Raw genomic sequence first — 27,083 nt, 5'->3', positions numbered from 1 at the left:
CGCCTATGTAGAGGCAGAGCCAGCTGTACCCGCCCCCTCCCCCATCCGTTCCGCCAGACAGTGCTGGAGGATCGGAGGGGGAATCCAGCCCCTCCCCTGTCATGGCTCTCTGCCGTGACAGGATCGAGAAGTGAGCGAACGCCGGTATGTGTACGCTCACTTCCCGATCTACTGAGCAGACCCGTGACAGTTTCATTTGTCACAGGTCGGCTAGAACTATGAGGATGAGTGAAAAGCACTCACCTCATAGTTTAACAAGGTGTGGGCCAACCATTTAACTTCAGAAGTCCCATAATCGGTTGATAAAGGTGCAATTAAAGTGTCCCATGATGTCAGTATAAATACACCTGTTTCTGAAAGGCCCGTGAGAAGCTCTCCAAACTGGTCAAATACAAAGTTGTGGGGAATTATAGATCAGTGTTGGGTTTAAAAAAAAAATATCCCAACTGTGAATATCCCTCGGAGCACAATTAAATATGGCGCAAGTACAAGCCTGACAAGAGGTCTCCATTACTCACAAACCGGGGAAGAAGGACATTAATCAGAGATGCAACAGAAACCTCAAAGGTAACACTGAAGGACCTGCAAAGATCCACAGTGGAGAGAGGAGTATCTGTCCATAGGACCACTGTAGGTCATTCACTCCATAGAGTGGGGCTTAATGGAAGAGTGGCCAGAAAAAAGCTTTTGCTAAAACAAAAGAATAGAAATGCAACTTTGGAGTTCACCAAACAGCATGTGGCAGACTCCCCAACCTCAAAGAAGAAATTCTCAGGTCAGACGAAACTAAAATGTTACTTTTTGTTTATCATGGGAAACACTTATCAGGGTTATTCAGAAAGGGAGAAGAGTTTGGAGAAGCCAGGAGAAGGGAACAATCTAGGACAACATAGCTGGACAGGGACTGAATTGGAGAATTTTTCCAAATCAGCTATTTTGTCCTAGATTGTTCACTTATCCTGTCTTCTCCAAACACTTCACCCTTTTGTGAATAACCCGGTATGTGTGGTGCAAACCCAAAATTTCCCATCACCCTGACAACATCATCTTGGTGACAGCATTATGCTGTGGGGATCCTTATCATCGGCAGGGTATGGAAAACTGGTCAGGATTGAAGGAAAAACGGATGGCGCTAAATACAGAGCAGTTTTTGAAGAAAACCAGTTTCAATCTGCCACAGATTTGAGACAGGGATGGAGGTTCACCTTCCAGCAGGACAATGACCCTAAACATACTGCTAAAGCTACCCTGGAGTGGTTTAAAGGGAAACATATAAATGTCTTGGAATGGCCTAGTTAAAGCCGACACCTTAATCCAACAAAGAGTCTGTGGCATGACTTGATGATTGCTGAACACCAATGCAACCCATCTAACTTGAAGGAGCTGGAGCAGTTTTGCCTTGACGAATGGGCACAAATCCCGGTGACTAGATGCGCTAAGCTAATAGAGACGTACCCAAAGAGACTTGCAGCGGTAACTGCAGCAAATGGTAGCTCTACAAAGTATTGACTTTTGGGGGTTGGATACTTATGCACAATCCAGGTTTCTGCTTTTTTTTGTCTTAATTATTGCTTGCGCCACAATAAAAAATATTTTGCACATGCAAGTGCATGTTGTTTACATCACATAGTATAAATGCCCCCAAAAATTAATTTTAATTTCAGGTTGTAATGAAAGAAAATAGGAAAAACACTTTTGCATTGCAATGTATATTTGTGTGTATTAATCAGTTGTGGTAATATACAAAAAGAGCAGACAGTCATCTATCTAATGACTAATGATGTGCAGATTGCAGATTATAGTATAATGTCCTTCCTTTAAACCTCACAGGATAAGTAGAAATTTCTGTGATTTGTTCACTTGTGGTGCCTTAATGTCATTGAACAGTTCACCAGAACTACATAGGAACTGATGCAGAACGGAACCCATTTTTCCTATCTGTGGTCCTCTCCGACCAAAACAACCAGCGCATACCGCAGTACCGTGCAATCTTATGGCGGAAAACAGTAAGTGGAATAATGGTGGCATATTCTATCACTGATGTTTAACATATATCGCAGACTGTCAGTTCCTACTTTCCATTGATGACAAAATGTTATAATATTTAGCGGCAGAGTTACAAGTCTTCTGACATTTGTTGCTGCTGTCAGCCCGTGTGTGAGATGTTTACCCAGACTGATTGTTATCCCAGTATGTGTTGGGCACTGTACCGCCTTCTGTCTTTCTTCTGACAGATGGTACACGTGAAGACTTGATGGACCTCTGGGTTTTGTGTCAGCAGGTGAATGCTGTGTGTGTTCCTGCTGTCTGTGTGTTAAGGAATTTTAGTGTGCAGCTGGAAGAGGCACACTGTGATATTTAGGGGTGGAGCCTCTGCTCCAACGAATTTTGAAGCTCCTCGATAATCCATCTAATTCCTACCATCACCCGGGCAAGCTAACAGTGTTGGAAAGTCAGATTGTAGGATGTGTGGTCATATTTAAATCACTGGAAGGGGAAAAAGTCCTGTGAAAAAGGAGCAAATTTATAGACAGTGGAGCAACTAGACACATTCGACACTGCAATGAATGATACTTTTTCTGCATTTGAAATGACAGTCTCATTTTGTGGTTATAAAATCTCTTTATTAAAGATCTGATGTGCTTTCCTTTGTATGTCAGGGTACACAGAAAATCTGCCTTCCATATAGCCCAACAAAAACATTGTCGGTGAAATCTATATTAAGGTAAATGTCCTTGCTGTGTGTCAGGTTGGTGTGTGATGTATCTTAGTGTGTGTATTCTGATTGTCAGCAGTGCAGGCCACGCTGTGAAGGGCTAATTCTAAGGATGCTTCTGTTTCAGTGCCATGAACCTGGACAGGTTTGAGAAGAGTCCTCGTGAGATTCTTAATCCAGAGATTCAGAAGGTGAGGCACTGTGATGGAGTTCTGAAGCATCATGTTGGCAGTATGCTGATGATGCTTGTGGAGGGAAGGTGGGGGGTGAGCAGCAGTATAGATTAGGGTATTTTACACCATGTCTGGTTTACCTGAGCAGTCATTTTTTTGCAACTTTCCATGTAAACTAATGCGAGAAAGAAAAATTATGTTTCCACAGTGGGGTGTGCAAAGACCCAGAGGGAAAAGGAAAAAAAGGGGGCTTTTAAGAAACAAGTCCAGACCTCTTGTATAAAAAATTTAGAAATACATTTATTCAATAACTCGTAGTATACATTATTTCAGATAAAAAACAAAATACATAATCATCAATAAAAATACATATACATATGCAGGTTCACCAGTTGGTGACAATACCGTGCACTTACGATGTATGTTGTTGCTTGTTATCAGAATGGTATAAGCACTCCTATAGGTCCCTACATGTTTCGCCCCGAAAGGGCTTCTTCAGGGGAGAAAGACAATTCTATGGTAGATATGTGTCATATGTATATCTTCACCGTCAGTTAGTCAAGGAGGCAGAGATGTAGTAAAACGCAACTGCTTCAAGTTCAAATAAAGGATTGGTTTTGTCAAAAATACCGTGTGTAGTATTGCTGTTCATTTCCCGGAGATGTCCGGGAAAGGAACAGCAATACTACACACGGCATAAGCAGAAATCCATAAACCTCTAAGTCTACTGTGCCGGCTGCCTGTGTTTCCTGAGGATTACAGGGTGCTGTTTCCGACGCGATCCCTCCATCTTACGTTGCCTATGGCGGTTCATGTTTGACAAAACCAATCCTTTATTTGAACTTGAAGCAGTTGCGTTTTACTACATCTCTGCCTCCTTGACTAACTGACGGTGAAGATATACATATGACACATATCTACCATAGAATTGTCTTTCTCCCCTGAAGAAGCCCTTTCGGGGCGAAACATGTAGGGACCTATAGGAGTGCTTATACCATTCTGATAACAAGCAACAACATACATCGTAACTGCACGGTATTGTCACCAACTGGTGAACCTGCATATGTATATGTATTTTTATTGATGATTATGTATTTTGTTTTTTATCTGAAATAATGTATACTACGAGTTATTGAATAAATGTATTTCTAAAATTTTTATACAAGAGGTCTGGACTTGTTTCTTAAAAGCCCCCTTTTTTTCCTTTTCCCTCTGGGTCTTTGCACACCCCACTGTGGAAACATAATTTTTCTTTCTCGCATTTGAAACCCGGGGTGTGAAACTTCCAGTTCCTCTATATACTCTCCGCAACACATGTCTACTAATGTTATCCCCTTCCATGTAAACTAGCTTTCTTTCCCTGATTGTAAAACTGCCCTTCCCATTGTTTGTCCATGAGCATATCACTTGGTTATCATCTTAGTAATGCTTGTGTTGTCTCTCTGCAGGATCTTCTGGTTCTAGAAGAGCAGGAGGTAAGTTATGCTTTATCATGTCTGATCCTCTGAGTGTTCATATTAGAAGGAGATTCTGCTGTTTGAGAGCATTTGTTCGTATGCAAAAAGGAGATTTCTTTGGGAATGTTCATACCTCTGCGTTTTAGGTGCATTTTCATGCCTGTTGAACATGCATGTTACTAGTGACCATATCAAAGATGCAGCAGGCAGGATTTTTTGTAAAGCACTACCAGCACAGTACACCAAAACACTTAGGTGTGAATTGACCAAGCCAGGGTACCAATGTGTTCTTACTGATAGGACTTTTTAAAAACAGCCAAATTAAAGAGAACTTGGCATGAGGAAAATATGTAGACTGCAGTTGTATGGCTCTCTGACCTCAGTACTTTGAGTCAGTCACCTGGAGCAAGCTTGCAGCTAGTAAGGTCCCAGTCTGCATACTTGCTCTGGATCAGTGACTTAGAATGTCATAAAGCCAGCTGATCAACATCACAGCCAGGCAACTAGGAGAGGCCAGCAGTGGTGGCATACATATTTCTCTCATGACAGATTTCTTTTAAGGTTATTTGTAAAAGCCTTGACAAAATGCAAATGTTAAAGGCATTTATTTGCTTTTCTTTATATGAATATGTGTTATTCATATCCTGATGTACTGCTGCCTGGGATGCTTTTATTGTGGATACCTATTACATGTACACAGGCTGCAGGCTGGTTGTGTGCCTTGTCGGTACTCTGTGTGATACCACCTGCCCAACCATTCTGTGACATATATTAGATAATATCATCACTCAAATGTTACTAATCATACTTGCAAAATTGATAATATGATCATTGTGGGCAGTCTGATGTTGTTTTGGAAACATGACTGCAAACCTGTCATGTCGAAACTCTTTTGGAACATGTCCATCGAGAATAAATGTTTGGTTGGCAACCCAGTACGGGATCTAAAGCGATACTTTAATTTGAGATAAATAATTGTAGTTTCCTGAAAACTGAGATTGTGTGGTCCACTCCAGTCAGTCATAGGAAAAGCCTGTATTCTTATTTCATGGGAAGAGGGTACTTTATCAATGAATTGATCTCTGTGTGACATTTACGGATAATAAAATCTCTCTTCTTGCTTCTTCTCTTCCCCCTCTGTTTCTTCTTTCTTCCCCTCCTCTTCTTTTCCTCTTCTTCCGTTCCTCATCCTCTCCCTCTTCCTTATTCTTATCCTCTTCCTATCCTTTTCCACTCTCTATCCTCTCCTCTTTATTTCTGCTTCCTCTCTGCCATTCTCCTTTCCTGTGCTGTTCCTGTGCTCTGCCTTTCTGTCTTCTCTTCTCCTTCATTATAATTTTCATCATTATGTTCTACTATATTTCTGTCTGTCCTTTTTCTTCCTGCCCTCTTCCTTTCCCTAACTATCTCCCTCATCTCTTCTTCTCCTGCACCCTTTTCCTCTTCCATCTAGGGCTCTGTGAATTTTAAGTTTGGAGTTCTTTATGCCAAAGATGGACAGTTGACAGATGATGAAATGTTTAGTAATGGTGAGTTCCTGGGAAGTTTGTCTGTGCCATGAGATGTTTAGGGCAAGTACAGACCTTGATATAAACCACAGACCTTGGTTCAGCAACCAAGGAAATATCCTGGTACCCATCTTCCATAGCCCCCATACTTCCCCATTAGCTAAATCTCCAAGGTTGATTGTATCCTCATTGCTTGAATGGCCCTAAAAATCAGCCTGTAAAAATCAACATGTGCTTCTTCAACCTGTTGATCTGGCTTCAGTGGAAATTACATAAAAATCACAGTTGCACCATACCAGTGGTTTTACCTGGTACAGTACTGTTTTTTTTATATGCACTGGTGCCTGAGGCATATACAGTACCTGTTTGTACTAGTGGGGCTTGGCTGTCAGATTGACAGCTGGGTTTTAGTCCTTGAATTAGGAGCTGCTTTCATTTCTTCTGATACACAGAGAGGGAACAGGCCAGCTTTCTGGCAGACAATGTATGCAGATTACAATAGTAAAGGGCCACTGACAGCAGCTCCTGATAGATAGAGGTGGACAGGCTGTCAAATTTACAGCTATGCCCTGCAGATTACATTTGGAGATCTGAAATCCCTGTTTAACCTACAAGGCTATGCTGACAGTCTTACTTCCCATCTTGCTCTTGTATCAGAAGCCACTGACAACAGCTGCAGTTGTGAAAAAAATGTTGTTACTATTTAATAACTTTTATTATTTTCATTATTATTTGCTGTTCGCATTATAGCTATACTGGGTTTGGGTGTGCGCTGGCACATAATACCTTTCTTTCTCTTTGAAATTTTGGAGGGTATTCACAATATTACAAAGTGAATTGAGTTTTTGGTAATATCCTTTTAACTCTTTGGAAATTCAAGCTAACCCTCAAGTTGCATTGCAGAAGATGTTGCTTCACAGTGGAACATTGTTGCAGGTAAAAATGATATCTATAGTAGGAACGATAGCATGTTTCTGGGACCTCACCTCTTCAAACACCCTCACCTGGCAGTTTACTGCCTGTTGTTGAAATTGTCGTCATAAACATGTTGTGCTCCTGGAAATAAAGCTAGACTGTCAGTAAGATAACAGGGAGTTTAGAGTACTATATAATACTGTTGTTCAGACATTTCTGTTTCAAGTATATTTTTATCTATGTAATCAACACTCCACATCTTATTTTCTCCTCCAGAAGCTGGAAGTGAAAGTTTCCAGAAGTTATTAAATTTGCTAGGAGACACCATCACGCTAAAGAGCTGGATCGGCTACAGGGGGGGACTGGACACCAAAAGTAAGAGCCTCATTATGTTAGCAGGTACATACATATGCACCTGGGTTGACAACGGGGAGATATGTACTCATAGACTTCATGTTTTAATGACTTGTCCTGGAAGAAATGGATGGGAACAGCACATTCATCCTGTTCTTAACAGGACTTAACAACCCTACTGTGTGCTCTGGTGCAGGGGTTCCCCTACGATTTATTTTGCTTCTTGGTTCTCGGGGCAGAATGATCAATAAATGTGAATGATGGAGGAGGTTTTAATTAGTAAGGGGCAAATACTTGTTTGGCAGATTCTTTATTCCCTGCTCTTTCCTTTCAGATGATACAACAGGAACGCATTCCATCTATACTGTTTACCAAGGACATGAAATCATGTTTCACGTTTCCACAATGTTACCATACTCAAAAGAGAACAAACAGCAGGTACGTCTATGGTTTCCTCAGCCAGTATTAGTCAAATAATAGTTTTATAAGGATAAGCTGATGTGCTGAGAGTGTGCACATCAGTCTGACTCCTGAGACAGCAAACCTTAAAGTGACATTAAAGTCAAAGATTTTTTTCCTTCCCCCCAATGTTAGTGTAAGCACTTACCTTAAATGATATTCCTTAATCTGATCTTCTTCTTTCCTGACGTTTCCATCTGTCCCTCCAGCGCTGCTGCGGGTTTCCGATCCAGCGCTTACTCCTCTGTCCTTGCTGGCACTTCCTGTCCCACAGTGCCTGCATGCGGGTGCACGCGTCCATATACTTACCTTGTGTCTCTCCTCGTCTCCCGGCCAAAATGTAATCTGCACATGCACCCGCCGCAAGATGCTTTGTAGCCGCCCGAGAATTTTCACATTTTTGGACAGGAGCGCGCGGGGAAGACACAGGTAACTTTAAACCGCTTTTAAAGCGTTTTTTTGTTGTTTTTGTTTTACACTTTTTGCATATATCTACTGCTTGCTAGTAGTAGATATATGCAAAAACACCGGAGGGTTTAATAACCCTTTAAGTGTATGTCAGGCAAATTATTAAAAAAAAGACAGTGTAATACATGCACATGTTCCAGTATTTTGTCTCTTTTAAAGTACTGCAAGTACAGAAAATAACTGTTGATCTGTCAGAAATTCAGTGTGCTCCAACCTACTTGATTGAGCTGACAACACAGTGGTTTTGTTCCTCTAAAATCGTAAGCAGTGTTGTCTGTCCTGCCTGCTGAACTGCAGAGCTCTGCTCCTCTCTGTCCCTCTCCACATGCATATATTGATCTCTATCCCAGTAAAACAATGCTGTTGCATTGACTTTCTAGAGCCTGTGTGTAGGTTAAGTGCTCTTGGAAGATATGGTGCTAGTGGCTGTTTCTCGCTACAGAAATAGGTTAAATGAATAAAAGACGTGACCTAGAGGAGACTGGGGGGGAGGGTTGGGGGTAAATTTGGGTATGAGGAGAAAAGACCTCCACACGTGCACTTTGTTTCAATCATCCAGACCCCCACAGGAAAATCAATATACAAATATCAAAATATGAAAAAAGTTTATTTTATCTTTAATGTTAATAAATATGACCAACATACAATCCAGTCTATGAAATGTCTGGAAGAGAAGCAGACTGGCATTTAGTGGCAGGATACAAAATCCATAGCTCACAGTCCCTTAATTGGCTCTGGAATTCAACTGCAATAATTCATAATAATGATGGTGGCCGTAGGAGGTGAAGGATTAGTCCACAAAAGTGATAGTCTGTGTTTTCCAGGTAGAAAGAAAACGACACATCGGTAATGACATCGTCACCATCGTCTTTCAGGAAGGCGAAGAGTCTTCTCCATCATTTAAACCCTCTATGATTCGCTCTCACTTCACTCGTATCCTTTCATTATGGCAGCGTCCTGGAACTTTGGAGAGTGTGTTGGATGTATGAGGGGATAGGGAAGTGATCACAATCCGCACTAAAGGCAAAATATATTCACTTTAGCTCAGCTGGTCTCGGCAGTCCTAATCATAAGGAGCTCTAATTAGATTTGTACTGATGGGTATCAGGTTAATTTAGGCAGCAGCAGAGTTTTTTTTTCCTTAATAAAGATTGCAGATATTTTTGCCTTAGTGAGATACAACAAACAGAATGACAGTTACAGGTGAGTGCATGGAGATTACATACCAAAGTGACCTCCCCATTCCTGTGTATTTTCATTGGTTCTTGGTGTGAGAGGAAACTGTCAGGATTTCCCCCTCTGCAATGTTATCTTGACACATGGCATGTCATCCAAGAGTGTAATTGTGCTTCTTCAATCTGATATCTGGCAGATTAAAGATATTTTCAGAAGAAAGTGTACCACTATTTGGGCCTCCACTTCCCTCCCCGCCTGTCTTCACTGACCACCAAGAATTCAGGGATTTTCTTCTAGTAAAATGTAAGTTTTACTTCTTCATTCTTATTCATTAGACATATTGTAAAAATTGATCTGCTGTGCAGTGATGATGTCATACATTCAGATGGCATGGTTACATTTTCCCCTGCTAAACTTTGTAATGGGGAGATCAGTGCGGGCAGATGGCAGGAAGGGGGGGGGGGGGGGGGGGGGGAATATTTTATTTGGTAACTGAAATCTGTTTTATTTTAGGATTTGAGCTTTTTTTTCTATTGCTTTCGTTCTGTAAAGGTTTTGTACACTCTTCTTCCTCTCTTAGTAATAAATGGTGAGAAGGCAACTCTGGAAACACCTACCTTCGCTCAGAAACGACAGAGGACGTTGGACATGCTGATTCGGTCACTGTATCAGGACCTTATGCCAGATTTACACAAGGTGATCCAAATATCATGTGACTGTTGTGACACATTCTACCTCAGTGAAGTCAACATTGTAATCTCCTTAATTCTGAATTTCTGCTTGCTATCAGCTGTCCAACACTCCAGATGTCAGGGGTTCTTTCACAGAAATGCACTCTTCGTCTAAGCAGGGTATTAGACCTGTGTTTTTGGTGCACACAGGGAGATCTTGATGTATACCTCCACAGGTGCTCTTATATTTTGGGACAAACAAAAAGATCACCTGGCTTAGGTCCAGCGGGAAAGGGCCCATTCTACACTTACTGTTTGTGCTAAAATATTGCTTTCAGGCAGCCAGGTGACCCTTGTATTCCCAATTCTAGGATAATGTTCATCAAACAGACAGAATACAGTTTTAGCCCCACTGTAAGCATAACTTGTGAAACTTTCTGAACTTAAAGGTAGAAATTCTCACAATATAATTTGTACATAATTATACTACATTTTTAACACAGTTTGGAGCTGTTATATTTATGTGGCTAGCACATTCCTGTGACATTTGTAGATCTCTTATAAATAGAGTTTATTACCTATGGAATCTTACTACCTTACTCCTAAAGTTTCCTTTGTACCTAATGCTACCCATAGTCATTAGAGAATGATTAAATATGAAATGTAATTAGCCCCATAATGTGTTTCCCAAACCTGATTATTTTTTAGCACATCTTTATTCATTTAACCAGCCATTCAGGAGTGCTCTACCAGTAGAGAGCATAGCAGAGAGATTATAGAGTTGACCTGATTTTAGACTGAGGGAAGAAGTGGCATCATTATACTTTATATGATTATAAAAGTAATGTATTCAGTCTCCAAGGTGTTATCTGCAGGTGAAGGTGTGTCCAGAGAACAAGCCAGTCAGTGGCTTTTACTTTTTTCTTTTAGTTTGTAAATGCGCAATATGAATAATCTTCATCCAATGTCATTCTGAACCTGGCTCTGTAGGCTACAGAGAATATTTTTTTCTCTTGATACAGTCCTCATAGTGATTAAAGTTTGGCACAAATGCCACCAATACATAAAGTTACTGTACTTTAAGGAAAGTAGAGTCAGAGATGGCATTTATGCATGGCCTGTAAGAAAATTCACTAAAATATCAGTATCCGCTTCTAAAAGCTGGTATTCCACATGAGTGCCCCAGTCCTTCCACTTGATCACTCCTGTTTATCCTTCCACCTAATCATTCCTGCTGCTCCTTTCACCTGATCTCTTCTGGTGATCTTTCCAGCTGTTTCCCCCAGCTACCCCTTCCACCTGATCTCTCCTCACCATTTTTTTTTACTGAATTTCTCCTAGAGATCCAGCTGTTTGCTTCTGCTGATTCCTTCAGCATTATCCTTCCAGCTGATCTCTCTTTTTGATCCTGTAGCAATAGGTACAACAGGGTTTCAGCTGGTAAATAGAGGAACTTGGGGAACTTAACAGTGAAAGGGGGGAAATTGTCCCTAGAGAAGTAGTTGTTGGCAAATTGGGTTACTGTGAGCTAAAAGGGGTAAGAGATGGGGAGGCTGGCAAGTTCGTACAGTGGGGCAGAAGTGGGAGACACTAATTTCTGGTTTGTTATACTGTTTTAGAACATGCTAAACAGAAGGTCCTTCAGTGACGTTTTGCCGGAATCTCCAAAATCTGCCAGGAAAAAGGAAGAGGCACGCCAGGCAGAGTTTGTTAGGATTGGCCAGGTTAGTATGTTGTATCTTTTTATTGGTGTGAGATGCATTAGTAGATATTCCAGACATTTCAGGATGTATGTGACCTTCTCAGGGAGCCCACAATCCTCCTCTGCACAGCTTAACAACCTCCCCGAGCTGTAAGCTTTAATTCGGATTGCATTTAATATGTCCCTTCTGAAGTTATTCCCTGTGATGTCATTGTCTGTGTGTACTGATTTTTAACAAACATCTTTTTAGGCGCTGAAGCTGAAGACCATTGTTAGGGGAGATGCTCCAACCAGTCTGGCTACCACAGGGCTATACAGGAGGGAGGTAAGATATCCACCATTAACTATATAGCATAATTACATGAATATACTACTGCCTGGAGGTTGCTGAGGACACCAAACATTTTCATTTGTAGTCTAATTGTTCTGGTAAACCACAAACAAATCCCAAAGATCATTTTCAAATGTGTTGCTGAAAAAACGACATCACAACCCATCAATTAATGTAAGATACAGCTCAGAGATTTCACTGGTGGAACTTTAATAAGGGTGTCAGTAATATTTGGAGTACAGTACATCAGAACAAGTGGTGCCCTACTTATCCCCAGGAGATATACAGGTGAAACTCGAATAATTAGAATATCGTGCAAAAGTAATTGCAGTAAGTACTGCAAAAGGGGCCCAAACCAAGTACTGAGTACATATGCATGCTTGTACTTTTCAGAGGTCCGATATTGTTCTATGTACAATCCTTGTTTTATTGATTGCATGTAATAATCTACTTTTTTGAGGTTGTGGATTTGGGGTTCTTGGGGTTTTCATGAGCTGTAAGCCATAATCATCACAATTATGACAAATCACGGCTTGAATTATCTTGCTTTGCATGTAATGAGTCTATCTCATATATTAGTTTCACCTTTTAAGTTGCGTTAGTGAAATAAATGAACTTTGCACGATATTCTAATTATTCGAGTTTCACCTGTAATCTCCAGTTATAACCCTGGTGTTGTATGTGGGCTGGAGAGACATCAGCATTGACATCACACTGTTCTATAGAGAAGAAAGAAAAGACTGAGGGGTTATTGCTGGAAGGCATGTCACTTCATTACAGCACTGGAGGTGCCCTAACAAATCCTCAGTGCTGTGGCCCTTGTTCCTTATATATGCACTACCTCCGTGATCTTCCCACCCAAGAGCTCCACAGGTAGCTCCTGCTTTCACAGCAACTTCCACCAATATATATGGGGAAAGAAACCTTAAAAACTTGTGCTATAGGTAAAATATCACCTTGCAATGTTAGGAATGTAAACTAAGTATACTATGTGTTGTTAATATACTCATTTCCTATAGTTTCTACTTTACATTCCTTTCTATACAACTTCCACAAATGCCATCATCAGCCTGTCCACACATTACGGGGAACTATTTCTCATTGTGTCTTACTGCGCTGCAAACAGTGCCATGTTGTGGGGGGCACACACACACACCCATCCAGGAAAGGTCCACTTCCTTCTTCCAATGCACAGCAAAGGTGAGGGAAAGATAACAAAATTCTTCCACATCTGTTGTAAATGTTAGCTGTGTATTCTAATGTTCTACATCTCTAATTATGTATTGTAAAATACAAGTGACAACAACCGATACAGCGATTCCATGACCTATGGGTGGAGTCTTGTGTAGCTGGCAGGTCAGTTCAGGAACATGGCATATCACTAGGGCTTTGAGCACTGTTTGGATTCAGTTAAAGCATAGTGCTGTGCTGATCTTACATTCCCGAAATTACTAGACCAGGATTCAGCACCGTGGAGTCCTGGTCTAGATACACTATTATCCAGCATGGAGAAACAGAACATACTGTGATCATTTGAATAATGCCTCTGTGTTTAATTCTCAGCCCTGGGAGTCTCAGTGTTACTGCAACAACTTCAGCCATGAAGCCATCATTGGTGATTCCTGGGGCCCGTCGCTCTTCTTGTCCACAGATGCTGGAGTGTTGCTAATAGATGGTGAGAATCCTATCATCATCATCATCACTGAAGCAATTGGATCAGCATGACAGCGAAGCAGCTTGCATATTTTGAAGGCGAGATCAGCAACGGCAGCCCCTATATTCTCTTAGTACAGGTGTTCTTTCTCTTTACATTGCACTATAATACACAGAGCAGCCTATCAGAAATTCCTGTCCGTTGTGCTGACCGCTCACTGATGGAAGGTGAAGGCTGGTTGCTATGGGTTACAGCACATCACTAATTGGTGGTTTTGCAATAGTGGATGTGATGCAAATGTGAAAAGGAGCAGTCATACAGATGGTAGGATGGTCTCTCTAATGGGCAAGCTTGCGGTATAAAGCACTGTATTTTGTGTAATAAACCCACAAGGCTCTCTCAGGGGAACAATTGTGGAGCTGCAGCTTTGAGGCATAAACGAGTAAGATCTTGCCGCTCGCAGTCTCATTAAAGCTGCTCCGTTCCTTATTGATTCATTTATTTCACTTGTTTTATTAATGTAATGCGCCATCGCCAATTACTGGCTATTTTTAGCTCCTGCTGTAGAAGGCTACAAATTAGCGAGACGTTAATGTTTCCCCAGCTGGAGACAGATAAAACAGAGATTTAATGTCTGAGCGATTTGGATCTCCCCCTGTTATACATTTTGTATCTGAAGTCTGGACGATGTGGACATTATGTTTGTCCACATATAGGAATGCGGAAAGAGGCTGTTCTGTGTCTTCTGCAAGGTGGAGTTTCGGGGGACAGGTGGGCAATCTAGCAGCATATGATATGTGGTGACCAGTACTGATATTTGACTGATGTTCACTTTATCTTCTCTTACAGATGGTCAGCCAGAAATTGCTGTGTTCGATAAAACACTGCAAATAAAACAGATGCATGTTCTGGAAATGCTTGATCTCCTCCTTACTCGAGTGGATAAAGGTGAGGCCAGTTGCCACCTTGTTGAAGGGGCTTCATCCTATAAGAGGGGATCTGGCTGTTATCTTATAAGGGAGTCTGTACCTGTCACCCAAAGGCAGAAGGGGCAAGGGTCTCTTCTAGTCAGCCTACAGGAAGGGCTCTGTCTGTTACCTTATAGAGGGGGCATTACCTGACATGCATTGGGAGGGGCTGTACCTGTTACACTATAGGAGGGGCTTTATCTGACACCTTAGAGGAGGGCGTCTGTCACTGTGTACTTGGTCTCTATTTACCTAAAATATAGGGCATACACATCACAGCAGAAAGTACAACTACTGTATAATGCTAATCTTCGCATGGCCATTGGTTATTGTTTATACTGCATGTTTTAAAATGACAATTAAAATACCATGGTTCCACACATACATATTTTGGGTGTGATGTTTGCGGACCCAATAAATAGCACAAGAAATGAAGTAACCAAAGAAAATTCACATTGGTGAGGTTCAGACTATTACAAGATAAGCTGTGATTGGTTGCTATTGGTACTGCAGTTTGTTCCCTGTTATGTTACACAAGACCACTGAAGTGGGTTGTTGCCATCGGCAGCTCAGTCGACTGTAATTTCATTGTCTGCCTTGGCAGATGGAAGGAGGTTGAGAGGAGCAATCAGTATTGTCAGGTTGCTGTTGACAATACTGGCTATGGCAATGTTATTAAGAGGCAAAGTGACAGCTTCCTAATTCACAATCTAATTTGGTGATGGTGGGGGGTGACAGGGCACACTGCCGAGTCTCCCCCTACTGGAGACACTATTTCCAGCTATGAAAGATGACCTATACTCTTTTATAGCATGAAAGAGGACCTATACACTTTTATAGCATGAAAGAGGACCTATACTCTTTTATAGCATGAAAGAGGACCTATACACTTTTATAGCATGAAAGAGGACCTATACACTTTTATAGCATGAAAGAGGACCTATACTCCTTTAAACTGTTTTACCTGCCAAAGGATTTGTAAATCTGCTGTTGTGATTGACATACCTCTGCCACACTGCACAGCCGGGAAAGCCATTCTACTGCTTCCTAGTTTAGCTTTACTGTTCAAATGAGAGCAGTTGATATAGGAAGCTGAATTACTTACAAGGACCAGCCTGGCTGTGCAGTGTAGCAGATGTGTGCAAGCCACAAGACTGTCTGACTAGAATTTAAAATGCTTTAGCATGTAAAACAGTTCACATATCAATATTATGTAAATAATCTTATCAATATATATGAATGTGTAATAAACCTTCCTTATACCATATCTACCCTGTGTGATGACAAATGCAGGTGGGAACAATCATATTTGCTCATTATATATGCAGACTCTGCTTTTTAGTTTTTTTGCTGATTCTCTTATCTCACTGCAAGTCTACCTGACATTCTCTGTCTGAATAAAATCAATGAACTCTGTAGTCTTTAATGATTCATAGCCATGGATCTTTTGATCTAGGCCAGTAGCTCAGAAGAAGCAGCTTTTAATAGAACAACATTGTTTGTTTTTTACTGAAAATAATGATTAGATTTGGTAATGCTAATGCCTTCACTTCTTGTCCCCATATCATCCTGCAAAAGGTGGGAATTTTCAGGTCAGTGATTTGAAACCTTTTTAGATAGAAGTAAAATCTTGACAGATTTTCGAATCCTTCCAGAACTGGAAAAATGTTTTGGTTGCAATTCCATTTTAATGTTTGCAACCAGGTATCTGAAGGAAGCAGCAGCTCTTCTTGAGTTCTATTTTCTTTCTCGTCCACTGAGGGACACAATAAATCTATCACTTTTAGGGTATACTGCTTCCTACAGAAGAAATGGACACTGGCAAGTGAAACAAACTGTAGGCTGCCTGGGATAACCCCTCCTGCTACCAGCAAAAAAACAGCAGTTTTTTGCTAGTGAGCTAGGAGGATGCATGTTTTTTTTCTGAAGCTCTGCTGTGTTAAAATACTAACTAATTTTTTGTTAGCAGCTTCATTCTTCTTTGATTTTCTTTTTTCTTCAATCAAAACTATTTTCTACTTCACTGCTGGAGCCTTGTCTCCTTGCTTGCAGCTATCTGGCACGGCCATCCTCAGCCATGCTTTTGGAGTGCAGTGTTCAGACCCACGCTGGAATTGATATTGTAAAAGTTAGCCACAGAGCAATCTCAGGTCCACAACCACTGGCATTGCCTCAGCACTTGCCCTGTTACTGAAGACTCACTTAGTAAGTAGGGCGGTCACGCTGAGCACCGAGAGCTGCCTCATTTACTTAGGTAACTGTGCTCTTGTGCCTGCCATATTAATACTCAAGCTTGGTTCCCTGTCCACCCGCAAAGTCTGGTACTTATAGTCTTCTTCCCTCCTCAGCATGAAGGTGCGCCACTTTTCACAATGTTTGTTAAAGCTGAACTCCAGGTAAAAAGTATTATTTATACTTACATTGGTCCATCATGGCCCTTTGTAAGTATGCATATCATGTAGCAGGTCGCCCCACTGAGCAGCTTCCCCTCTGCTCTGAAAACATAGGGGGTTACTTGCTCAGCACAGCGGCCATTCAGGCAATGCCTGGTATTTTTTAATAATATCAGTATTTGATATCGATATCTGATTGAATGAGGGGCAGTAATATCACAATGTATTCACCAGATACATGGAAGGGGTATATGCTCTTACATATATGGATGGTGAATAGTGGAATGTGCTCCTTCAGCTGGCCATGCACTGTTATCATTTTTTGCTCAACCTGCGGGCTGAACTACAAAAAATATAACAGATTCCACCAGCCATGCTAAGTAGCATGGATGCATGAATCTCCTGCTGGGCTGTTGTATTCTGACAGCGGAGGGATGCTGCTTTCAGAATACCTGAACAGTGGCAGGTGCTGATTGGCTGTTCCTGTTCCGCCACAATTTTTCCGACCGGTTCCTTAAAAGAGAACTATGAGGTGAGTTATTTTCGATGAAACTGTCACACGTCGGCTCAATAGATCGGGAGGTGATCGAACACATACCGTCGCTCACTCACTTCTCAATCCTTTCCCCCCTCCCCGCTCTGATCCTCCAGCGTTGATTGGAGGAACGAACGGGGGAGGGGGCGTGTACATCTGGCTCTGCCTCTAGATAGGCAGAGTCAGCTGTCAATGACACAGCTGGGTGGATCTCGACAGCAATGTCGGGATAGGTCCCGGCTGCGGCGGCCTCAGTATTCCGCGAGCTGTAGCTCGCGGTATACTGAGCTTTGGGTTACGGGAGGACGCTAGTTTATGTCCTTCCGTGACCCTGATGAGAACTATGGTGAAAAACACTGACCCCATAGTTTTCTGATCAAAGGATGCTGGACGGAAGGGTGCCGACAGGGCCACCCACTAAACAAATGTCATCTGGTTCTTGATTAAGTATTAATTTGTACAGTGTATGGCCAGCTTTAGATGAATGGAAGCTTGAAAGGGAGATCTACTACTTAGATACATGGAGGGGGGAATGTGCTCCTTGAATACATGGAGGAGGGATGTGCTACTTGCATACATTGAGGGTGGAAGGGGGATGTGCACATCAGATACATGGAGATTAGAGTGGTGAATTTGCTTCTCGCATTCTTGGAGGGCAAGGAAGAAAATGTGCTTCTCAGATTAATGATAGCACAGTGCCTGCCAAGTATATACAGAACAGGAGATACGGTAACAGTAACTCAGTAGTGACTTTGGTTAAATTTGCCAAATTATCAAAGAATATTAAGAAATTGTCTACCATCATTATTTGACACCTATTGGAAAGCAGTTAAGTGTTTTATGTGATTTGGAGGGTCTTGGTGTAGCTGAACATATGGATGTTTTTTTTTTCTGGCATGCATGAATGTGCAGCAATGCAACCAGATTTCGTGGATATGTTGCTATGTGTTATTGTTCTTTGTCAGTTTTTCTCCTTGTATTACTCATTGAAGCAAGATACAGTATATGGAAAACCCCTGATTATACAAGGGGCGGTGATGTCATGATCTGCCCCTTGTCCAGTCAGAAAACACCTTGTATTCATTGAAAAGGATTCAAAAGGATTTTACAGTGAGTACGAAAATCCTATTATTGTTAGAGGTTTTGCGTTCTTATACAAGGGTTTGTATTTTGGATAGAGATCTGCATCTCACAGATTTTCAATTATTTCTTCTCTGTCTTCCTCTCCTCCTAGGAAAGGATGCACGTCTCTACGTGTTCCGTCTCAGCGCCATCAGGAAAGGACTGGAAGACAAACAAATTCCCAGGACTAAGTATGAATGCCGGGAAAACAAACTAGAGAAAACAAGAGGTATATAAACATTGGTCTGTATTCTCCTCTCTGTGGTCCCTTCATCCTCGGGATAAAGATATTTTGATTTGTACAATCTGCAGTTTCTCATATTCATGACTGCATGTGACTGAGCTGCAATGAGGCAGTATATGCTGGTTGTAACTTCTTCATTGGTGACAAATCACATCCTTTACTGACCTTTGCCATATCTTATGCAAGTCTTTTCTCACACAGGATGTCATTTGTATGCCATCAACACACATCACAGCCAGGAGCTTCGAATTGTAGCCGCCATCAGGAACAAACTGCTACTCATTACCCGGAGACACAATCCGTACAGCAGCAGTGGAGGATATTCACCAGTGGAGGAATTCCAGTACATTCGGGTAAGGAGATGGCAAATTAAAGGAGAACTATGGGGTCAGTGTTTTTCCCCATAGTTCTCCTTAGGGTAACGGGAGGACACAAACTAGCGTCCTCCCGTCACCCTAAGCTCAGTATACCGCGAGCAGCCGGAGCGGATCACGACTTAGATGACGGGATCCGCCCAGCTGCGTGACTGACAGCTGGCTCTGCCTATCTAGAGGCAGAGCCAGCTGTACCCGCCCCTCCCCCGTCCGTTCCGCCAGTCAGCGCTGGCAGATCGGAGCGAGGAGAGGGGAATCCAGCCCCTCCCCCTGTCACGGCAGGGAGCCGTGACAGGATCGAGAGGCGAGCGAACGCGGTATGTGTTCGCTCACCTCCCGATCTACTGAGCCGACCTGTGACAGTCTCATTGTCACAGGTCTGCTAGAACTATGAGGTGAGTGAAAAGCACTCACCTCATAGTTCTCCTTTTAAGTGCGTAAACCAAACAGCTCTATTAGTGCACTGATTAGTGTCTGTCATTTCCCAGAGTAATCTGCAAAGCAAACTGGTATAGGTAGTTAACCCCATTTACCCCCCCGCTCTTTAAAATAATTTATCAGGCCAGTGTCTGTCTACCTACCAGTGCTGGTACCAGTGTGTCTGTCTCTACTCTTCAGTGCTGGTGTTATGGCACCTGTCTGATTTCCTCAATGCTGGTGGCATGGTATCTGTCTCGTCTTCAGTGCTGGTGCCATGTGTCTGTCTATTCTCCTCAGTGCTGGTGCCATGTGTCTGTCTCTTCTCCTCAGTGCTGTTCTCATGACATCTGTCTGTTCTCAGTGCTGATGTAATGGTATCTGTCTGTTCTCAGTGCTGATGTAATGGTATCTGTCTGTTCTCAGTGCTGATGTAATGGTATCTGTCTGTTCTCAGTGCTGATGTAATGGTATCTGTCTGTTCTCAGTGCGTGTGCAATGGCAACTGTCTGTTCCCCTCAGTACTGGTGCTATGACATCTGTCTGTTCTCCTTATTGCTGGTATCATCGTATCTGTCTATTTTACTCAAAACTGGTGTCATGGTGTTTGTCTCTTCTTCTCAGTGCTGATGTATTGATTTTTGTCTGTTATTTTCAGTTCTGGGGTAATGGCATCTGTCTTTTCTACTCTGGCATCATGACGTGTACTCTGTTAAGTTTTGAAATGTGCTTCTTTTTGCAGGAGATCTGCCTGTCTGACCCTCCCATGGTGATGACTTTAGTTGATGGTCCAACTGGTGATAATGACAACATGATCTGTGTGGCGTACCGACACCAGTTTGATCTGGTAAACGAAAGTACGGGAGAATCGTGCCGACTGCATCATGTTGATGCGAGTAGGGTGAGTTACCCAGCTTGTGTTATACTTAGTAGACAATAAGCAGCATTGCTATGGCTTAGAAGATAGATCAGAGATTAAAGTTGACATCTGTTAATGCCTGCTGGGATGCCGCTATTGAAAAAAATGCCACCAGTCATGTCACTAACAGAGTGGCGCCACAGTTTGTAACATGCATGGTGACTTAATTCAGCCACAGACCACAGAACACTTTTTTAGTTTGTGCTATAAAACATCCAGCTCCTTTCCTGAGTTAGCTCTAAGTAACCACATTGTTGTTGGTGGAGGAGGTGATGTGCCCCTCAGATACATGCAGGGTGAAGGGGGATGTGCTCTTATATACATGGAGGATGAATAGGAAACTGTGCTACATGAAAGTTTAAAACCGAGATGTGCTCCTTGAAAACATAGAGTGGGATATTTGCCTCTTGGATATATGGAGGAGGGATGTGCTACCTGTATACATGGAGAGTGGAAGGGGATGTGCCTGAGTATACACAGTGCAGCAAATATGATAACAGTGTCTCAGTAGAGACTTTGGCTGAATTTGCCAAATTATAAAAAAATATTTAAGGATTTGTCTGCCATCATTATTTGACACCAATTAGGAGGCAATGAAGAATCTTATGTGGATTGGGGGGTCCTGGCATAGCTGAGCACATTGAAGATTTTTTTTCTGGCATGCATGAAGTTGTGGCAATGCAGCCAAACAGATTTTAATGACTACGTTGCTATGTGTTATAATTCATTGTCAGTTTTTCTTCTTGTATTACACACTGAAGCAAAATATATGGAAAACCCATCCAAAATGTCCAGCTAGTCTTCCACATTATCATTCCAGGTTCATTTTGTTGCAGCAATTGATGTTTATGAAGATGGAGAAGCTGGATTACTGCTGTGCTACAACTGTGAGTGATTGGGGGCAAGTAATAGAGGTATTCTGTGATTGGGGAGCAGGATATAGAGCTTATCTATTAGTGGGGCAATTAATAGATGTGTTCTGTGACTGGAGACTGTTTGTTTATGTAAATTAGTTTTATGTTTGAAAGGTATAAAAATAATAGCTGAGAAAAAGTCAATTGTTGCAGATATTACCCTCTAGGAACTTGTTTCTTGTCATTTGCATTAATTAAAGCACAACTACAGCCAAAACATCTTATTTGTGTGTCTGTATCTTCCTTTCCCAATGACAACCACTCATTTATAGGTGGGATCTATTGGGATTTGGCCAAAGACTCCAGCTAATCAAAAAGATTAATGGGTCTCTGGGCAATTGGCAGCTCCAGGGACTGGAGCGGAGAGCTGGTGCTGTAGAGGAGGAGATGGCTAAGAGGAAATGTGAGCTGTGCTCTGTCCCCCTCCATCACCTCTCCTTGGCTACACACATGCAGATATAGGATAAAAGTTTACTGCTGGAATGCAGTGCAGGCCTGGAACAAAGGTAAGGAAAGATGGTGGAGAAGCAGACTGTTGCCTGTCTGTTGCCCATGTATTGTCCTGATTGCCCATTTGTAGCACATGTAATTTGTCTAAGAATTGTTATAATTGAATCCCTTGCAGACTCATCACTCTATAAAATCACACCCCACCCCTAGATCACCGCAATGCAATGTGATATAATATAGTCAGAACAATCTTGCAATCCTGTATTTCTCTCTTCTGCCTGTAGATATGAAGGAGATTGGTCATATCGCAGAATTTCTGGATCTTTAGCTGGCATTTAGTGCAATTTGTCATCTCTGCGTGGGATGAGAAATGTGTATTTATATTAAAGCAGATTCTCAGTGTGTAATTAACAGTGAGTACCAAAAACACAAGATGTCACAATAATCCTACTCAGGCAGTGATGGGGTGACACCGCAGAACAATAATGGAGCATCTGCCGCCTGGCAATGTAACTGAATAGAGCGTACGCCGAGGAAAAGATAATTCCTCACACAACCATGTGTACATTCTGTTCTTTATATTCATACAGTAGAGATGTGTCTCACACACTGATGTTATCTCTTTAATTTCAGACATGTGTTGCTACAAGAAAGTCACTCCGTTCAATGGAGGAACTCCGCTCATTCAGCCATCTGTATCTGATTTCCTTTTCAGCTGGAATCAGGTTCCCAACGCTGTCGGTGAGACTACACTCACTTTTACTGGAAAATATTGAACCTGGGGTGCCCACATGGTCATTCCACTCCGTTAGAGTTGTTGGGAGGTTTCTCTCCACTTTTACTTGTAAAACCACACAGAAAGCCAGAGGTGTTGTTGTTGCTACTTGGCACTTGTTTCGGCACAATAAAAACTTTGAAAGCTCACAGGTGAAAGAGTTGACAGTAGCTAGTTTGTCACTGAACAAAAATTGGTGGGAGTTGGGGTAGGAATCAGTAAGGTGGAGGGAGAAGATTCAGGGGAGTATAGATAGGGGATGGAGAAGGGTCAGGAGAGCAAAGGTAGGTGATGGGGAAGTGTCAGAAGAGTATAGGTCAGTTAAAAGGTGTATAGATCAGGTTAGTACAGGTCAGTAGGCATCCGGAAAGTATGGGTAGGTGATAGGGGAAGGCTCAGGAGGGAACAGGCAGAGAAAGGATTAGGGGAAGGCTCAGGAGGGAACAGGCAAAGAAAGGATTAGGGTCAGGAGAGAACAAGTGGAAGAAGGGGTAGGGCCAGTAGTGCTGGAATAGTAGACAGAATAATATCTTCTGTTTATGTATGGCTCATTATTTTCTCTATGTTGACTGTGAAGATCTGAGTAACTATGTTCATCTCCAGACATGATCTGTCTTCTGTCTGTCCGATAGTATGTGCTTTCCCCTACATCCTGGCCTTCACCACTGACTCCATAGAGATCCGGCTCGTTGTGAATGGCAACTTGGTGCACACGGCAGTGGTTCCAGAGCTGCAGCTGGTGTCGTCCCGGGTGAGCTGCACTGGGGGAAATGGATGATGGTGGATGGGTGCATTGTTACATTACAGACTACTGGCAGATGGGTGCCTGCATAAAACAAGAAAAGATGGTGGGTGGTTGCATGGATGAAATAGGGATTGATAGCAGGTGGATGCCTGGGGAAATAGGGAATAATGACAGGTGGATCATGTGTGAAAACAAGAAACAATGTGGTGTGGGAACCTTGGTAGAACAGGGACCAATAGCAGATGGGTGTGTGAGCATAACACGTACTTCTGACAGGTGGATAAAACCAGTCACTGTGTGTGTAGCACTGGTAACACAACAGTGGCGAGATTTTGCAGCAAATTCTTTATAATTCAGGGACTGTGATATTATCAACCATTTAGCAGATTTTCTAAATCTTTCCAAGACACCTATTACTAGCATAATCTCACCTTATCTCAAACCACACACTGCTGACACAACTATGAACTATGTCCTATCCCTCCTATGAGAAATCATATAGCAAAAACTTCACAACATTGCCAGTACTTACTACAATAGAAGAATGTTATAAAACTACTAGAATGCCACAGATTGGCAGTATCAGTCCTATTTATTGAGGAGGGGAAAATAGAGATTTCTCCATTTTGTTTATTTATCATGTCCACCAGCCTGTCCTATTTATGAAGCTGCTTGGCGCAATTTCCCTGTTTTTTCACCACGTTCTTTTTTTAACCTATTTACTAACTTAATTCTCAGAGGAAGAGGGGGCAGCTCCACATTACCCGTACAATATCTATTGTTTGGACACAGCAGGCCATAGGGTATTTTAGAGTAATTACAGGGGATGAAAATGTCCTGGAGGCAGGCATCCCTTGACAGTGCCTTGGTGCACATGCCTAGTGTGTTTCATGGAAAAGCAAGCCCTGGTTAACAGTTTAGCATTGCCGCACTGGGGTCTCTTGTTCAAAATTCTCTTGGGACACTTTTTGGTATAAGTTTAGTTCTTCACATGTTGGTGAGGGTTCCCGCATACATTCCACATTAGAAGTGCTTTCGGGGTAAAGAATTTGTGTAAATGTGCAGGAAGTGTCTGTGTGAAGTGTGCTGTCGCTGAGTGTTAATATTCAATCCCCAATGTGCTAAATACTTGGTGGACTTTCCTCCTGGCCTGCGCTATTCAGATGTGTGCCAACAGGTAATTTTGTTCTGTTCATTGTGTTAGTGCTGATGAAAATCTGTACCAAGAGAAAGAGAGAGGCTGCCATTGTCAACTTCTTCTCTGTAAAATGCTAGTTGTCTGGCTGTCATACTAATTAAAAGACTTTAATAATTTGAGCCACTTCCCTGCAACAAGTATGGAGATCAAGAGTTAGGACTTCACTTATTGCAGGAAGTTTTGAGGCCAGAAAGCCAGCCGACTAGCATTTTTAGAGGTCAACAGTGGCAGCCCCTGTAATGTTCTCGGGACAGGTTACCTGCTGCATTAGTGTTGTCCTCCCACTTTCCTGCCTTGAATGTGCGCTTTCAGATCATAAACTGGCACCGCTCTGTATTCCATGGAGTTTAGTAACCAAGCCTATTTCTTTGTTCTGACTAATTGGTTGCTATAGGTTACAGTAAATAGGTTACACTGCACATCTCTTAATAACTACCCCCACCCCCTTTCCCAATGTCTTCTGTAGAAGCAGAAGTAACATGTGTGACACTGTGCCTTTTCTCTCCAGTCTGATATCTATTTTAAGGCCTCGGCAGCAGCGAGCACCTCATCGAATAGTAGCTCGAAGGACACAAGTTCCCACAGTTCGCCACAGACGCCGACCGGCTATGACCTGCCAGTTTTCCCTTCTTCACCAGCAGAAGGTAAACAATCCTATGCCCACTCTGTTCTGTGTGAAGGACATAAAAGGATCTTTTCATCATGTGTTTCTTCTGTCCGAATTGGCCACAGAAAAAAATATTGTATTGCCTAATGTCCAGGCAGTTTAGCTTTTAGGGAACTTGGTAACCAAAGGTGTCCCCTGCACACCATACAGCTTTCAGGACCTGTGCTTGAAATAGCGATGGTGCTCGTAGTGATGTCCATGGATGGCACCTTGCATATCCAAGTTTAACAGCAATGAAGCACACTATGTTCGTCCTGATAAAGGGACCCTGTGTGGTTCCAAAATGTTGGTTATGCAATATATGTGACATGATTAATTCACTAAAGAACACTAGGATTTATTTCATCGTGTGAGTGCTGGTGATCTTCATTGCTGTTTACCTTTTAGGGAAGGCGCATAATGATTAGATATTACTGTACCAATCTCTTAAAGATTATTCTTTGTTTACGTCGATAAATGTCACAGGTCAGTGGAAGAGACATCAGGAATTAAATCCTGTCCGCGCTCATTTGTAGAAATTGCTTTTTTTTCTGCACTGCAAATCACCAGGGTCATCCTAAACATCATCATCCACCTTTATAGAAACCATCCCATGGCCACTCTGTGAATGTGGTAAATATTCCGTAGAGCACAGTATGGAGCAGCTCAGCAACACTGATGAAGAATTAGCTTATGTACAGGAAATATGTTGTTGTTGAGTTCTCCCCTTACTATACAAGTGATCCTTGTAATACTTCCTATTCATTAGGACAAATCTGTCCCGTATCAAAACAATTACTTCCATTCTATAAACAGATACTATGAAGACAGCAATAGTGTATAGATTGGGGTTCTGATCTGCACACCACATCTGGGAGATTTGGACAATTCTGGACCCAGACAAGGGGAATGAGGGCAGATGTTGCTGAGATGTTATTTATATGATTTGAATAAGCTTCAATAAGAAAGTTTTTTTTAATGAGGAGCGTATAGAGTGGGGTGGTGCCAAGCCTCTCCCCTTGCTTTTGCCCCTCAGAAGACTGTCCACTTGAATGGTGGCAAAAGGTAGAGTAGCAAAGGAGGAGATCAATAGAGGTACCTCAAGAGCACCTTCAGAGCAGAGCCCCAGAGGCAAATATATAGTTAGAAAGCATTTCACCATGACAATTTGGCAATGCTAAGAGTGGTATATGTTGTCCTTTATTTCAGGGGACATCCCGTACAGAAACATCTACAAAATCCCACTCAGTAATTTAGTCGGACGAAGCATTGAGCGACCCCTGAAGTCCCCAATGGTCCCTAAGGTCATCACGACCCCAACATCCAGTGGCATCGCCTGCATACCTGTCACCCACTCCCTGTCACTCTCTCGCATGGAAATAAAGGAGATTGCCTGCCGGACAAGGAAGGAATTACTGGGTAATATATACAATGTATTTTTATCTCTTCGTTCCATTAAACTTGTTTCCAAAATGTTTTTTGTTTATCTTCTCATCTGAAGTCTCTAACAAAACTTTTTTGGTCAGGTAGTTTTTCTATGAAACGAGCAAAGTGCAACAATTATCCTTTGGGCTTCCCCCATAGTTTCTGCTGTTGATGCTGCTGTAATGACAGCTGAATTCCCTCACTGTCCGTCTATTGTTGGAGAGGAGAGGGGTAGAAGAAATGGCAGGGTGCACTACAGCATGCTAATGTCCATCGCTATGCCAAGGAACTGCAAAAACTTATACCCAACAAGCATCTTCTGTCATATGCTGCAGTCAAGCAGATTTCTGCTATCATGCCAAAGATAGCCAGTC

At 42.2% G+C, this 27,083-nt stretch overlaps 1 protein-coding gene across 3 annotated transcripts in view; it reads left to right on the top strand.

Annotated features, from left to right (window-relative positions):
• GARNL3 (GTPase activating Rap/RanGAP domain like 3) overlaps positions 1-27,083 on the top strand; it is a 127,651-nt gene that overhangs the window by 95,496 nt on the left and 5,072 nt on the right. For all 3 annotated transcript variants that reach the window (XM_018562077.1, XM_018562076.1, XM_018562078.1), the window contains 23 exons: positions 1,888-2,006; positions 2,661-2,725; positions 2,844-2,907; positions 4,338-4,364; positions 5,800-5,875; positions 7,046-7,144; positions 7,458-7,561; positions 8,875-8,983; positions 9,208-9,253; positions 9,423-9,529; positions 9,807-9,922; positions 11,517-11,621; positions 11,850-11,924; positions 13,494-13,605; positions 14,434-14,532; positions 18,715-18,831; positions 19,048-19,199; positions 20,380-20,538; positions 21,377-21,443; positions 22,554-22,661; positions 23,328-23,446; positions 25,147-25,282; positions 26,494-26,703. In XM_018562077.1, the coding sequence (XP_018417579.1) occupies positions 1,888-2,006; positions 2,661-2,725; positions 2,844-2,907; positions 4,338-4,364; positions 5,800-5,875; positions 7,046-7,144; positions 7,458-7,561; positions 8,875-8,983; positions 9,208-9,253; positions 9,423-9,529; positions 9,807-9,922; positions 11,517-11,621; positions 11,850-11,924; positions 13,494-13,605; positions 14,434-14,532; positions 18,715-18,831; positions 19,048-19,199; positions 20,380-20,538; positions 21,377-21,443; positions 22,554-22,661; positions 23,328-23,446; positions 25,147-25,282; positions 26,494-26,703 (2,391 nt within the window). The remainder of the gene's footprint in view (positions 1-1,887; positions 2,007-2,660; positions 2,726-2,843; positions 2,908-4,337; positions 4,365-5,799; positions 5,876-7,045; positions 7,145-7,457; positions 7,562-8,874; positions 8,984-9,207; positions 9,254-9,422; positions 9,530-9,806; positions 9,923-11,516; positions 11,622-11,849; positions 11,925-13,493; positions 13,606-14,433; positions 14,533-18,714; positions 18,832-19,047; positions 19,200-20,379; positions 20,539-21,376; positions 21,444-22,553; positions 22,662-23,327; positions 23,447-25,146; positions 25,283-26,493; positions 26,704-27,083) is intronic.

Source organism: Nanorana parkeri, unplaced genomic scaffold, assembly GCF_000935625.1.
Source record: "Nanorana parkeri isolate BGI_ZX_2015 unplaced genomic scaffold, ASM93562v1 scaffold559, whole genome shotgun sequence".
In the NCBI taxonomy this organism is placed as follows: Eukaryota; Metazoa; Chordata; class Amphibia; order Anura; family Dicroglossidae; genus Nanorana; species Nanorana parkeri.
Note: the sequence above shows the minus strand (reverse complement) of the source record. Positions and strands in the feature narration are given on the sequence as shown.